The sequence below is a fragment of the Rhyacophila brunnea genome, unplaced genomic scaffold, assembly GCF_057557595.1.
Source record: "Rhyacophila brunnea isolate RB1 unplaced genomic scaffold, BYU_Rbru_1.0 scaffold_3, whole genome shotgun sequence".
NCBI classification, from domain to species: Eukaryota; Metazoa; Arthropoda; class Insecta; order Trichoptera; family Rhyacophilidae; genus Rhyacophila; species Rhyacophila brunnea.
The window spans coordinates 29,594,291-29,610,815 of record NW_028232965.1 but is presented as its reverse complement, the minus strand read 5'-3'; the positions used below and the strand labels follow the sequence as shown (position 1 = coordinate 29,610,815).

Sequence of the window (16,525 nt, the reverse complement as noted above, 5' to 3'; positions counted from 1 at the left end):
TCTAAACCTTTATTAATTTTATTTCACATATGTGCGTTATGAAGACTGATCAATACCTACTTACTAATGAAATAACATTTAATAGATAGGTATAGTATAAGCGCGTAGTCATGTAGAGCTAAATAACCGGATCGTTGATTAATTGTAATATTTCAGACAACCGCCCCCATCTTAAAATTTTGTGACTTAAGAATTTTACAACGAAGTCAGTCAGAAGTTAGCCATGTGGTTAGTCAATACTACCTATAATTTTTCTTATAATTACTATTTAATCGCTGTTTTCACATTTTCGCGCCCAGTTTATTGGATATGGATAAATGTATTTAAGTTGATTCTCCATTTATTTCCAAGTTAAAAATAGTAACGATACAATTTTACATAATCACATCATTTAACATTATTGTTTGTAATAGAATATTGATTACAACTAAATATTATGTTTTATCCAGTCACTTCTAGATGCGGGTAGAAATAAATTTTCTTTGGGTATATAAATATATAAGTACTTAGTTATTTGCATCGACATATGAATATAATATAAGTATTTATTTATATTGATGCTAAATTTATATATACACATGCTACATGGTTATAAAAATCAATTAGGTGATTTTAGAAACTACCCACGAAAGAAATGAAAAATCTTTTCTCGTAAAATAGTTTGTTTTTAGGTGAAGTTAGTACCTACCTAAATATATGGTTTCTAATTTGGTCTATCTATATATATATGCCTGGGTTGAAGACAATAACCAAACAAACTTATAACTTTTAAATAGCTATCAAAATATATGACTAATGAGGTAATATTAAAAAAAACCGTATCCCAGCACTTTTTAATTTTACACTACACCACTATTTAAGGTAAAGTATAAGTAGTATCTACTAATTAAAATAAAACACAATATTATTATTTAGTACCTACACAGAACAGATTTCTGAGTTCCCTGAGTACCTACCTACATACTACATTGTACTATTACAATACTACAAAAAACAGTGCTAGATTTCTGGTAGGCACTAGAGACATCTAGATTTTAGACTCTGGAAGTTTAGAGTCTAGGCAGAATACAAAAGATGCAATTTCATACAATTTTTATTTAAATTGATCACGATCGACGCATCTAAAAACATTAAAAATAAAAAATAATATTTTTCTAATTCCAAAATCAAACAAGTATAATTCTATAAAATGTGTTATAAAAATGCGTCCGTTGATTTTCTTGATCACATAGTAAGTATTGTATCGATTATTGAAATGTAGTAATTTAATTTTCTAATGTAGATAATTATATGAAAGATTTTTTGAAAATGTATGGTTTTAATCCATTTTTAATTACCAATTTTTTTCCTAACGCTTTCGCTGCTGAATAGATAATGAGATTTTAATTGCCCCCTTTAAAATGCACGTTAATTACATCGATCGGCCGCCTGGTCATTACGCACCGTGTGCGTCTTCCGCGTCCAAAGTATTAATATTAAAATGTGTTTTAATTTTTCTATTTACAGAAAATTGAGTTTTTGTTTGGTCACAATAATATGTAATCTATTCCATTAGGAAAAAATCGTATTTCTTTCATATTTAGTGAATACCTATATAGGTTATTTACAAACATTAAAAATTATACACTTGATATTAAATTAAAAAAAAATAATCCATAATTGGTATTTCTAGTAGGTATATAAAGGTAGGTACATAACCTACTTACTTGTAGTCTTAAATAACGGATTTCCCAATTAAATATCTACACCTATACACATGTTTAATTAAACCTTAGGCACCTATATGTTAGTATTAACATAATTTTGCAATTGCAATATGTATTTATATTTTTTTGTAAATAAATGATCCTCTCGTCGAATAATCTAATTGTTTGAATTTATCTCTAGTCAATTTTTAGAACCGTTAAATGTTCCTGAAGCTTGGCGATTTGGTATAGGCACGAACTTATCAAGTAAATTTTTTATAATACTAATTAGGATGATATTGATAAATTTGTGGCACCCCTATGAAGCCCACGTAAGGTGAACAAGAATAATGGCAGGGATCAATGTGTCACGAAGAGCCGCTCCACCCAAAAGACCGAATTGTTTTTACATATGACGCTCTAGAAAAGGTAACTCGAACATAACTACTTGAAACATGTGCCCCGTCAATTTTTCAAAACCGTATTTAGGTACGTAGGTACTTACCAAAATTTATTTCGATAACAAGCAGCCATGGAAACTTTTCGAGTTGACTCGATTTAATTTAGTTATTTATTTCAACTTTGATTTTTTTTTATTTTCGAAAGCAAATTCATTATTTTTAAACTAAAAATAAACATTCAATTGAACATGAAATTTTACTTTATTCAATTCATTAAAAAAAAAAAAAAATCCTACATTAAATTTTCAAATCTCGTGTAGATAGATACCTAAGTACCTACCCAGGTAGGTATATTCAATAGATGTATTGAATAATACAATTATGAATTTTAGTTTTACAGAACATATTTGTTACCTATTCGTGGCAGTGTAACTTTCTTAATCACGTGATCATCGCTTTTGGCAGTTATGTTTTTTTTTTAAATTTCGTAAATTACCGTTACGACGTATGACTTAAGAATCATAAGTTGAATGGTTGTAGATTACCTACTTACTCACACACCAGTCATTAAAAATAAACAGCTTTAAAAAAAACAATAATTTGAAGAACGAGGCAGTGAATATAATTAGTATTTTGTAGGTAGGTAGGTACTACCACAGAATAGATCCCTCCCTGGGTAAGTAGGTACAACAGGAGTGACGTTAGTAAACGATGAGAAGGTAAAAAATAATTATTTAAATAATTTAATAAACTGTGCACTAGCGCACATACAAAGTGATGGTTAACAAATTCGTGCAAGTAAACACTCAATGGTCAGTTATTGACGTTATTGTGAAATATGTTAATTCGTATAGAGATTACTGAATCTCATTTTCCCTTCCAGCCTATTGAAGAGAAACATTTTGGGTGATTGATGTGTCTTCCGAAGGAGTCGCTCAACTTCGCATATGGTTCCAAAAGCCCTTCTCATTACTAGTATTTTAAATGTATTCACCTCTCTCTCATCTAATTTCGATAAAGTCCATACTTTGGAGTGCTCTGTAGTATTTGTAAAACATTATTTTAGTTTTCCTTTGCGACGAGCCTTTTGAGAGTGGTTAAGCGATTCAATACCCCCTGGAAAAAATCCACTGAAGATTAACCCCCAGTCAATAATCCCCGGAAAATAATCTCATATTTAAGACACCCCGATAAAAATAAAAACTCTAAATAAAATTTCCTTGACACATCATACAATTTATACAAAAAATACTTGACATATTACCTTAAATGAACAATTTTAAATTACAGAAATTATAATATATAGAGAGAGGGAAAATAATTAATTACCTAAGTACTTTTAAAATATTGAAATATAAAACAGGTACTTAATGCAGTTTAAATTTATTATTTTAAGTGAGAACAGATATATACAAAGATTATTGTCGCGGTCATTGATCTACAAAGTTAGCTATGACTTGATACCTACATGGAAATGCCTATTAATTCAATTTGTATTATGTAATATCGCCATAACATCATACTAAACACATTTAAAATATTGAAATCTATCGAGAACCGTGTTGTCAAATTTACTTTGTAAAATATTTTTTTGTATCCATTGCTTGCTGTGTCAAGGTAAATTTTATTTTAAAAACTTTTTATTATTATATGGGACGTTAATGTCCGGGGGGTTTTTGTCCGCCGAGTAGGTACTTGACTTGTTACCGTTTTGATTATGTACCTGCTTTAATTACGAGTGTGATTATTTACGATTTATGTCGCGTGTAAACGAGTCCATCTGGCACCTACAGAATTGATTTTGATATAGTTATCAGTGTTATCACTGTCTATATATATTTTTTCAATTAATAATTAATTTATTAGACATTAAACTTAATGGATCCAGCTTTATTTGATGCAATCTACTATCAACGCGTAACTACGTATCTAATAACAGACGACCCCACTCCAGCTACATCTATATTTTATTTCATCCGGAAAAAAATAATAAAATTTTATCAGTTTTCATACATCTGTTTACATAACTTTTGCATTCGTTAGTTGGGAACTATTCAAATATTTTAATGAACAGATTATGATAGGCGAATTTCAAAATATGTAGGTAAAAAGATAATGACTTAATTTCAAAGTAATTTAATTAGATTATACGTACCTACTAAGATAACCTAACCAACATACCTAGTTATTACTGCAAACTTGTATGAAATGCATAGAAAAGATTACAAGAGTGTGAAAAATTTCATTATATTTTGTCATACTCGTAGCATTAAAAAGAATAGAAACACTAGGAATTCCAAAATTTTTACACCTCACGTGATATTATAATGTAAGTATCTGAAAAATATTTGGTTCATCATGAGATAGGTATGTAGATTTATTTAACACTTTTAATGTTTGGCGGAATTCTTTTTATTTTTGCCTATTTTTTAACAATAGCAAGTTACGTAGGCCTATAAGGTACCTATTAGGTATAACCTATCGGTAAGTACGTGAATGATTACAATAAATATCTGGACATAATATATATAAGAATATAATATATTCTTGGGTGTTAGATTTTTATATAACTATATTATAGTTATATAAAAATATAACACCCCTCTATAATTAGATCGTAGTATGCAAGTGCCTAAATGTTGCTAATGCTTTAATTTTTTGATTAAGTATTACCTTATTTCCATTGTAAATAGCAATTTAGGTAGGTAGCACAAACGATACCTACATCGATTTTTATTGTACCTAAATATAAAAAAAATAACTAAGCACTACTAATATGAATTCGCAATTTTGTGCTGCGGCCTGACTATAGGTATAATAAGGCCATCGTAAAATGGTAAGGTTTCATTTTAAATGTAATGTGATATTACCTATATAATAACTCAATAGTAATTATGAGTCGTTTATATACCTAATTAATTGTTATTAAATATAAAAAATATATAACTAAAACGCTATATAAAATTTGATTAACAAGAATAATAACAGTTATAAGATATTATAAGGTAATAGAATTTTGCATTGCAAGTAGAGATTCAGTTGCTGAAATAGCCCAAATCAAATATATTTTACACAAACTGCACTGGATTTACCATGGGCTAAAACATAGAGGCCCAAAAAACATTTACTTTAAACGTAGGTAGGTACTTTATAAATAATACCTAGTTAGGTACGCTTGTTTGGTTGCAAGTTCTCTTATTATTATTGTATTAAAATCTATGATGTTTCACTATTATATTGAACTTAAAATTATTGAAATAAATCAATTTTATCCAATGGTGTTTTCAAAAACGTTTTATTTCATGACAATATAGACAATGAATAGATCGTTCACAGGCGCGCACACAGAAAAATAGTTCCGGACCCGAACAATATAATATAATATACCTCCATAATAATCTTTTAAGGTAACAAACACACACACACACAGTATTCTGTATAGATAATAGTCAACGCAAGATCATCGTAAGATATAGGTACATATTTAGTTATATTAATACTATCGACCGAAGGTACTTGATGGAATTTGAATTTAAATTCTAATGGATTCAAGCTCTGTACTATTCTGTAATATTTAAGTAAACTTAAATGAAATAGTACAGAGCTTGAATCCATTAGAATTTATATATTTAGTTGTTCAATAATAGTATTATGTATTAAATTTTGATGTTATTGTTTATTAATCGATAACTTACCCTATCATACTGGTGAGCGGTGAAAGGTGACGCGAATGCCGTGGCCGCCGCCCTGGCAGCCGCTGGTCCAGCCGCCCTTCCGTACAAGTAGGGGTAGTAGGCGCCGTAGACAACCTCGGGGCAGCCCATGGCGAGGTCTGGCCGCGGCTCGTGCCGGGACCGCCCACCCGCCCAGCCGCCGAGGCTTCCCGCCGCCACTGTGCCCGCAATTGCGAGCTACTCGCTGCTCGGTTTGAGAACCCACTCGCCTCGCCTCCAGGGCCACCACTTATCCAACGATTCAGCTTGAAACCGATCCTCAATTTTTCACTTAGTCTTGTTTAGCACTTACAATGTAGTCCAATGATGGTTCACTTAGGTTTAAAATTTGTTAGCGACAGTTTACCAACTTGCAAGTCGGCACATTTAGGTAGTCACACTTTGATAAAAAAATATAAGTAGTTAAATATTACAATACGTAGGTACATATAAGTGACAGGAAAAAGGGTACTGTTTTCATACAGATTCACATCCGCAAAAGGCTGAGTTTATTCATAAGGGTTTATTTATATTTCACTGATTCATATGAGATTTAGATAAGTAAGTACTTTTTTTTTCTTGTTGTGTGCCTACCTAATGAATAAAAAAATATTAATACCTCAGTACGTTAATAATAACTAGGTACATACGTATTCAGCACCAAAATACAAATTAAGATAATCCTTAATATCTATAGTCGATCTAAAATATCAATGAGAAAGTATTGAGAGCTCAAAAACGTTCGTTGTTGCACAGTGGTATGTATCCAGTGGCGCACCCAGGGGGGGAGCCAAGGGGCCCTGGCACCCCCCAAAAATGAAAATTATCAGAATGATTTTAAATCCCATAGAAAGCCAATTAACTATACCTTGGGCTTAGACAAATAAAAACACGGCAAAAAAATGATTTGTAATAATTCTCCAGCACCCTTTTTAGAAAAATTTCTTAGATTTTAATTTCTGATACAAAAATTTCGAAACACTAATGTCAGGTTTTTTTAGAAACACAATCCCTAATGGAACTGTCAAAAAATTCTCGGTGTCCACCCGAATTCCAGAGTGGTGTAGGTCATGGCTGGGGAAGGCTAACAGAGCTCTAGCCTGAGGGCCCGGGTAGTGGGGGGCCCGGCGTGTCGGGTTGACCAGATAAGTGAGATAAACACACATCATAAATTAGCTTTATTAGTAAAAAAAGTCGCCTGCGGCGCTATTATACTTCATAGCCTTGAAAATTTTCAATTACTTATATAATTGTGCAATATATTTTTTGGTTATTATGTGTCGATACTCGACAACTCCATTATTAAAGTAGATGTATTAAAAATCGCCAATAATTCACTGTATAAGTACCCTTAATTTGAACTAAAACACAATTTGAAGAACGTTACTGTAGTTTTTCACACTATCTTTAATCTTAGCGGTAGGTAGGGGGCCCGCCAAATATCGTAGCCTGAGAGCCCATTTCAGGATGTGGGGACCATGGTGTAGGTACACCGAGTGCAATAGATAAAAGACCGATAAACGAGAAATTAGGCTGTGAAGAATAAAAAGATCGTATGGACTAATTCACATTCTCCTCCTTGGCCCCCCCAATATTAAATCCTGGGTGCGCCACTGTATGTATCTACCTACCAATCATATAAAATCTAAGTAATTACTATTGTATTTTTTGTATCATGTGTCTATCAATATCTACGTGAATGGTACCGTATGTATGTAGATATTTCCCGTCGTACTTAGGTACATAAATACTAATTCCATAAAATGTTGGTACACCTAAGGTAAACTTACACAATATTAGATTTTTTTAATGAAATGTTTTTTTGTAGTTTCCTACTTACCTAATAATACTTATATTATTAGATTCTACTTATTAAATAACCAGATATTTCTATCTACCAATGGCATGCAGTCAGCAGTGTCTCGAATAAATATGTTTTTGGAGATTATGCATGCTCTTCAAACGCATAATATGCCTATATTCAAATTTTGAAATAAGTACATTATTAGATATTTTATTACTACTGAATACTTGATGACATCAAAATATCAAAACAAATAAATGTAGTGGTGCTGTCATTCGATCTGAATGATATTATAAGTTGACAAAGCTAGATAAAAATAATATAATACATAAGTATATACCAATTACTTGCAAAGCATGAAACATATTCTGTCAAATAGCAAGTCTGACACCACAAGTTGTTTGATCTATTTGGGAGCAGTAAGTACCAAGCAGTTAGTTTATCATCGAATTTATTTATTGGTTTTATGTAAGTATGTATAGTAGTTAAACTGTCATATGAATATTTTGCAATAAATAAGGTATGCACCGCACTCACAGCATCTATGGACCGCACGCCACTGATATCTACCTATATCCTACATGTACTAATGCTCATGCCTTGCTCTGTAACTATATGTACCTACCTACGGTTTTCATTTGTTACACTATGACTATTTATTGTCTCATACCAGCCTAGTTGCAATTTTGAAAATTACCCCTACGTAACAGTTATCAATGGACTTTGATGTTTTGAACATAAAAAAAACGATAGAATGGCAATGCCTGGAAGTGGTGATATTTTCTACCTAATGTGGTATTTACGAGTCTCTATCACAGAACCGATTAATACGATAGAAATGCTAATGACTCAATAACAGTCAGCCTATAAAACGCAAGATATACGAAGCTACCTGATTGTCCTTAAATACTTAGGTATACTACTTATTATCAATAATAATAATAATACTTATTATCAACATTGCTACTATAACATAGGTACCAACTTAATGTAAGTAGGTATATTGTATATAACATCCCTAGTACTCAACTATAAGTAGGTAGGTAGATATATTATGATGATGACTATACCTAAGTATTCGTAACAAAAATGATTTTCTACTATTTTGTTTGCTTTCATAATAGGTATATACCTAGATAGCAGTGGTGAAGAATGGAGGTAGGCTGTGGAGATCCGACATAATAATAAAAAAATTTGCAGATGGTATTGGTTGGATTTGAAAATTCAATCAAACCCTGCCTTAACCGAATCATAATAGAAATAAGATAAAAAATAATCTTCTATCTATAAAACATTTAACATTATGCCATTAAACCATACATAATTTTAAATATATTGTAGATGGAAGAATATTTTTTATCGATTATGTTTTGGTTTAGGCATGGCTTAATTAAATTCTAAAAATTAACTAACACCATCTGCAATAAAATTTGTAAAATAAATAAATTTCGAAAATAAATGTGTCCGACCCAAGGCCTGAACAAAAACGATGCATAAGTGCGAGTGAGAAAGTATTCGGCACCCTTTTAATCTCTGCGACACGCGCTAGAGTAAGATAAAAGGTCTACATATGTTTAAGTTAGTTTCCAAAACTATCGCCGACAAATCGTGGTGAATCGCTTCACGTAGCGCCGTAGCTCGTGTTGCTAAATTGCTATTTTTTGTGTTAAACATAAAGTCAGTGGTAAATATTTTTAGTTAATTAAGTAGGAAAGATGGTTCTGTGTATTGTATTAAAATATGGTAGCCGTACTGATAAGCAAGAAGATGGTATTACGTTTCATAGGTAAGTTGATACATGTTCGTGATAATTTATTTGTATATTATTATATATTTTAATATCAGTGACTTAGTGTTTCTTTAAAATAATGGATATTTTTACCTAATGGTTGCATTTTGACCGCTTAAAAATACTATATAACGTAAAAAATAGAAAATTATATTTTAATTCTAAGCGTCTAGTGCGAGCACTTTGGGCGAGCACTTTGGGCCAGCACTACCGAAATGGTCTATGGTCTCGAACATTTGTAGACGAATGCGTTCGTTCGCCCACAAACCAGACGCATGGCACGCAGCTTCATTTAGCAATGCAACGGGTGGCGTCTAGGTGTATCTATAGTCTATGGTCCGACCATGTTTAGGTACCGTGCACAATTAACTCTCTCTTATCTCCACAGCCTACCCAACCTCTACCCTTGGCCACTGCTAGATATTATACGTTCCTTTGAAGTTTTTTTTTAAATGACAACTTTTATTTCTCACTATTTATAGGTAAGTACCTATACAAACTTCTGCCATTCTATACTTTTGATGTTCTATGGTAAAATCAAACACGAAATCAAAATTGATTGGGAGTTATAATCAACGGAATAAAAAATAACTAAGATTAAAATTTTTGTAGATGTCTTTCTAGATAAAAATGTGTTAGGTTAGGTAGCACGCACCACCGTATGACTTGGACATTGTCGAAAAAACATTCAAACTGATGACTAAATTTGTTAAATATAAACGTGTTTCTCGCAGTCGGGCCCTTGTCTAATGTTTGGTTTAAAATGAATAATGCGAAGTGTAAACATAAATCGGGCTGTCAGGGAAATTTAGTGGCCGACGTCGCTATCTCGGCCGACTATCGCGCACACATATCTTCCTTTGGGCCCTAGCGCGCCGATGTCACATCTTGCCCGGCAATATCCCTCAACCGGTCTGCGATACAACGAATCATTTTTAGTAGTAATTAGATGCACCTCAACAGGTATATTTGAACTAATTTGAGAGACAAAAAATCAAGATACTCGACGAGTGACTGGTCGTGTTTATTTGAGTGGACACCAACTTTACTTATCTACCGTTTTAACCACGAACAATTAATTCAAATAAAAACTATTTTACCTAATTTTACAATACACCTAACCATTTTTTATTACCCAATTTAATTTCTATAGAAATAAATAACATACATCATGGGATATGGGATGTCATATCGAGAATAATTGATAGTATCCACTTATTGGTAGGTATCTACGTTATTTCAAAAGGCGAAAAAGTTGTGGCCAAGATTATCATAACATGATGAATTAGTTACATTGGCATTAGGTTTATTTTAAAAACCGTGTCGCAGAAAACATACCGAAAAGAAAAGCATTAGATAACAGACTTATGTTGAATAATATGTACCTAATTATGCGGAATAGATAACATAGTAATCAAAAGCTAATTTTTATCTATCGTCAATGTTTTCGGAGGAATGCTGATATATAAATGCTTAGGTAAGTACATACAAAAAAGACACAACTGTCTAAATTAAATAATAATAAAAACAATTTCATGAATAGTAGGTGTCTAAGAAAAAGCTATTCAAAATCTATTCCTACTTACTTAGTTCCTCTTGTCTCAAATGTCGGTACAATGTGGGTATATGAGGTTTCTATGACGTATAGTATCCTGAGGACTTAATGAATTCAATGTCCCTTCACATTATCCTTTTATGAGTCACAATTCACAATATTATAAGGGGTTATTTATTGGTTTTGGTTGGTTCAACATTTAGACGAGAATATTTTGACATCTGGTCGCGTGCGCTCACCGACGATACGCAGGAGCTTATAAAAACTCTTCGTAAAAAAATACGAACACTAAACTCGAATTCAATTTAATATGTAGTATTTTTATTCCAACAGTAGCGACGGCAAACGGTAGTGCATAATAAACTACTAGGAAATGTAGGTACGTAACTAACACAGTTAACTTGCGAAATTTTATTTGATAGTTTTCCTTTGTTTAGTTATGTTTAATACATACTTAAATGTATTAGGTATTACCTTAGACTTGCTACAGTAGGTACCACACTTTTATGACTTTACTTGTAAATATAGATGTGGGTACATTAAATATACAGGTAAGTACTTGCTCTTAAAGATTTTTAGCGCAACTGATTTTCTAATAACACCGAGGTATTTGGTATGAAACACATTTTAAGGTTTATTCTTTGGTTATTAGAATTAATGTATTATTTAAGATAAATCAAAAAATAAGAAAGTAACCACTAGAAACGTAGATCCTCGAACAAATTTGAATAGATTTTTAATTAGGTATACTTAATTAATTTACACTATTTAACAGCTAAATATAAACTGGATTGATAGGTATTATGTCTACCTTCGACACGTAGAACACGGCTTTGATTTCAGGCGTACTTAGATAGCTATTAGGAAATAAACAATGACTGCGTAGTCATTTCCTTGCGTTAGTTTTAGACATTATTAATAATTATATAACCATAAGTAGGTATAAAACATCGTGATCAATTTTAATTAGGTAATGTCGAAGTTTTAATTTTTGGTAATTATGTAAGTATTTATTAAGCGCCCTATTGAATGTCGTAGACCCTGCGTAGGCCGTAGACCCAAAATTGCAATGATACATAATAATAAATCAAATTGTTTTAAAGTGCATATAATAGAAGTTGGTAAGCACCATCTAGATACGTATTAGGTAAACTATACCAACACACAAAGTAATTGTAATAGGTAAGTATATACCTATATATAGTTTAATCATTTCTAATAAGTATAGAATTTTTTGCACTTTTTACTACACCGATACGTCATTTTGTCTGATTACCTCGCCTAGATAGATAATATACTTACCTACCTATGTAAAAAAAAATAGATTATATTAAGTACCTACATTATTTTCATCCTAAAGCCGGAGTGGAAAATTATGAAACGTACACTCTACCTACCTACCTACAGCCCTGCAGGATAAGGAACATGTATCAACGCAATCGTAATGTTACCTACTTAGGTAATATGTATAAGCAGATAGGTAATTGTACATATTTGAACAATATAATGTCATACTTATATGTAAATAAGTATAGGTACCAAAGTGTCTAAGTACCTACCTACGTTGCCAACTTAAAAAATGTTATTAAAATACTGCCTAGCCACACCATAATAGTTTAGATTATGCTATGGGCGATCCGAGAAAATAGTGCACACTTTTTCAGTAATGGATACTTTCGTTGAATTAAGTAAGTATACATAATATTACCTATTTACAGATGATTATGGTTGGCCTTTTGAAATTCATTAAGCCATGCTAATACCAAACCATAATCGATAAAAACTATTCTTCTATGTATAAATTAAATTATCTAAAATTAAATTATGTAATGTCCAATGGCTTAATTTTAGACATTTTATAGATACCTAAACGAAAATTTTTTCAATATTATCTACAATGGTTTGGAATAGGCGGGATTTAATTGAATGTTAAAATCTAATAGGTACCTATCTACCTAAACACTAGGTATCTAGGTAAATATTGTAGTATTTGTTAATTGAAAACAAATAGGTACGTTTGACTGACAATGTTTAGTACCTACCCACCTTCAAACTATTTATGTCGGATCTTATCAGCCTGCCTCCACCCTTCACCACTGGTACCCACTCATATAGGTAATATAATAGCGAGGTACATACCTTACAATTTAACCAGCTTTTGTCGTAATATCATTTAGGTAGGTACATAATATCTACTGTTTTATTTCACCCTTTCAAAAATCTAAATAAAATACTTAGGTAGTAGGTAAGTAGCCTACCTACCTACTAGAAGATTCATAGAAAAAATTTTGGCTCGAGAGGGATTCGAATACCTACAGGTATTTCACTTTCGGATAAATATGCTTAACCAACCTAAACCACCGACCCAAGTAGGTACCTACACGAAATAATTTCTAATAAATACGCTATCTGAAATTCATACATTTCCGTGAAGGAATGACTACCATTTTTTTAATTTAAATTATTTTGTTATCCTAAGTATCTAAAAACGTCGTTTATCATTAACACAAAATTGTTGAAACATGCTTTGTGATTAGGTACCCACAACAATAGATAGGTATGTTTAAATTACTATCTGTTCTTATTCTCACAGCGGTTAGTCATGGTGATAAAGCATTCTTTCTGCCGTCGGAAAATTGTGTAAAATGAAACCAAAATGAAAACAAAATAATTTTGTTTTCTGTAAGTAGGTACCTATCCAGTACAAGAGGTAGATAGGTACCTAATGCAATTCAGTTTAATAAGTACCTATCTAAGAAAGCGATATTCGTAATAGGTACCTACCTAAATGTGGCTAGTTAGGTAGGTAGGTACCAGATACTTTTGATTACAATAATGACACTTGAGGAAATAATTAATATTAAAAATAATTTATGTACCTTCATATAAGTATACCTACTTAATTAGTTGTGAGTATTTTTTACTTAGATATCTACCTAAAACAATATTTTTTTAAAGATTTTTTAGAACAATTCCATTGAGTAAATATTGCACCTTGGTGATAACATTAAATACATACAGGTAGTTTTAATATGTATCTTTACCTAAATTTTTAGTTCACACTTTTTGTCACAACGTTTATCACTGAAATTAAATCATAAAACCCCGCAGCACGTCCATCAATAGTTCAGTCTCTCTAAACGTCTTCGTTATTTGTAGGTACGAAAGTTCGCATCCGTGGGGCACCCCAACTCCGTGCCGAGGATCTAAATTAAAACAATTGTCATCCAATTCCAAGTTCATAATACCGGGGCACTGTTTCACATTGTCGATGGGTATGTCATTTGGAAGGGGGGTGAAACGGGGGGATCCGATCCTGTATTCGAAACACGCGTCGAACGGAATTCGCGCGATCGACGCACGCGCGGTATGTACCACCAACTCTCGACACCGACACTCGACTGACATTCCATTTCGTTTGAAACCGGACGCTCTTGCCCCCACCTATCCAAAACAGACGACGCCCTCTATCCCCCCTGACGAAAACTCGAAACACGCCTACCGTTTGAATAATAAACGAACGCCACTGTACCACGCGCAAAAGGCTCCAATGGCACTCGACTCACACGAACTAGTCGACCAATCAGCGAGCCGTAATTCGGTGAGCTTTCGCCACGCCCTTTTGAAAGCTTTCCAGATAAGTTATCGAGTTTTCCTTCTGAAAAGTCGGTGAGATGGTACTGGATACTTCATCGTCCAGTTAAGCGTACTTATTAAGGTTTCGCTGGCCGGCAGAGCAGTTTATTGCGCGGGGAGTTATTTATTCGATACTCGTCTGTTATTTATTTACAACTTTATAAGTTTTGTGCGGCGGATATATTTTCAGAAGGTAGTCGGCTAGCTCTGCTGGCTTCGCCGGCTCGCGTGCTTTTTTTTATCAAAGCGCTCGGAAATAATAATTGGTTGACGTATTTGCGTTTTTTGACCGGTAAAGTAGGCACAATTATTAAATGCAATAAATTATCTTCAGTCCTTATGTTAAATCTTCCGCTGAAATTGGTGCAGCTTATAAAAAAAAGTTTTAATAGGCTGATAAGTAGGAGGTAGGTACCTACCGACACCGACTCAATGTGTGAGGCGATTATTACCTACTTAGGTACCTCCAATTAAGTTTGTAAATGTACGTACCTACTATAAATATCTATAGATAGGTACATACCAAAATAAAATCTACATTTATGTAAACATCTAGATTCTAAATACTTAGGTAGGTAGGTAGGTAAATAAATTTAAAAAATATATATATCAACACATCATAACTATTGCTGCATTTTAACACTCAATGGCACAGCAAAATGCTCGAAAATGGACATATTTTTTTAACTATCAGCGTATCGGGTGTTCAGTTACATTTAGCCGCCATATCGTATCTATACATTTTGATGCATACTTATGTGGGTATTAGGTATACCTACATATGAGTATAGGTAGGTAGGTACCTAGGTAAGTTTTCCATTCCATAAAACGTACCTTTGTTCAAAAATTGTATTATAATTATAGGTAGATAGGTTACCTACCGTGTATGTATTTTCTTTTCTTCCTTTATTTTCTGCCTCTTGGGTATAATTTAGGTACCTACTTATAGGTAGATGATTTACTAGATGAGTAGGTACCTATGTTGTTACCACACATTTTCTCAAATTTTAGAATCAAACTTACGATCATTTTTCTCAGGCCTTAAATCTATATCGTCTCTGTTCTGGCAGAACACACTAACTGGAGAATACTAGTTTTGAGTAATTTGACTTTGAAGTTGTTAAAATGTTTGAAATGGTCTATCATGTGAGTTTATTATTGTTATTAAGTAATCGTAAAAAGGATGACTATAAAATAAAGACTTTTTATTTATTAATAAGGTTTCCAGACGGTAAAGTTTGAACTAACTAACTAACTCAATATGTCATTTTTTGGTAACAGGACTGTCATTGACTGGCACAGTGACGATATGAACTTACTTATCTATGCCTATTAGTTTCTTGAAATTGTTTCTTAAAACCGGCCAAGCTGACAAAAAATGTAGACAATATTTTATTATAGGTAGGTACCTACTATCTACCTATATCGTGTCAGAAAATAATTTCAATGGCAGTCACAAACTGAAGTAACAATTGGGTATTAAAATTTAATTCCGCATTTAGGTAATTCGGCATTTTATGCTGTAGTGTACAGTTTGACTACTACTGCAGTAACGGATAGCTCACCAAATACCTAAGTATCTTTTTCTATACTTACCTACTAATTTCGTAATTTTGCGCTCCTTCTGTAGCACTGGTAACGGAATACCACATAAACACACGAGGCGTTCGCTAGAGCTAGCACATTGGGGACACCAAACTAACAAAATATTAGACTATAGATTATAGTAGGTACCTACTTAGGTAGGATAGGTAAATGAATATTTTTTTCTAAATCGATAAAATAAATAATTGTGCAACCCACTACAGCCAGATAGGTGCCAATCCATTTTACAAAAATTATAAACAAGAAATTATTTAAATTCATGAAAAGAAAATAGATAGGTAAGTAGGTATACCTACCTAATCTAACCACGATGACAGAAACCCTCAATAAATATGTA

At 32.5% G+C, this 16,525-nt stretch overlaps 1 protein-coding gene across 7 annotated transcripts in view; it reads right to left on the bottom strand.

The window, feature by feature from the left end:
* The window catches only part of vg (transcription factor vestigial), a 114,226-nt gene extending 99,876 nt beyond the window's left edge, over window positions 1-14,350 (bottom strand). For 2 of the 7 annotated variants that reach the window (XM_085952004.1, XM_085952011.1), the window contains exons 1-2: window positions 13,992-14,350; window positions 5,782-6,199 (exon numbers count right to left, since the gene is read on the bottom strand). In XM_085952004.1, coding sequence (XP_085808130.1) covers window positions 5,782-5,910 — 129 coding nt within the window. In that variant the 5' untranslated portion in view covers window positions 5,911-6,199; window positions 13,992-14,350. Of the gene's footprint in view, window positions 1-5,781; window positions 6,394-13,962 lie in introns of all 7 variants that reach the window. The other 5 variants (XM_085952006.1, XM_085952008.1, XM_085952005.1 and 2 more) reach the window with 5 other exon arrangements.
* Between the last annotated feature and the right edge of the window lie 2,175 nt (window positions 14,351-16,525).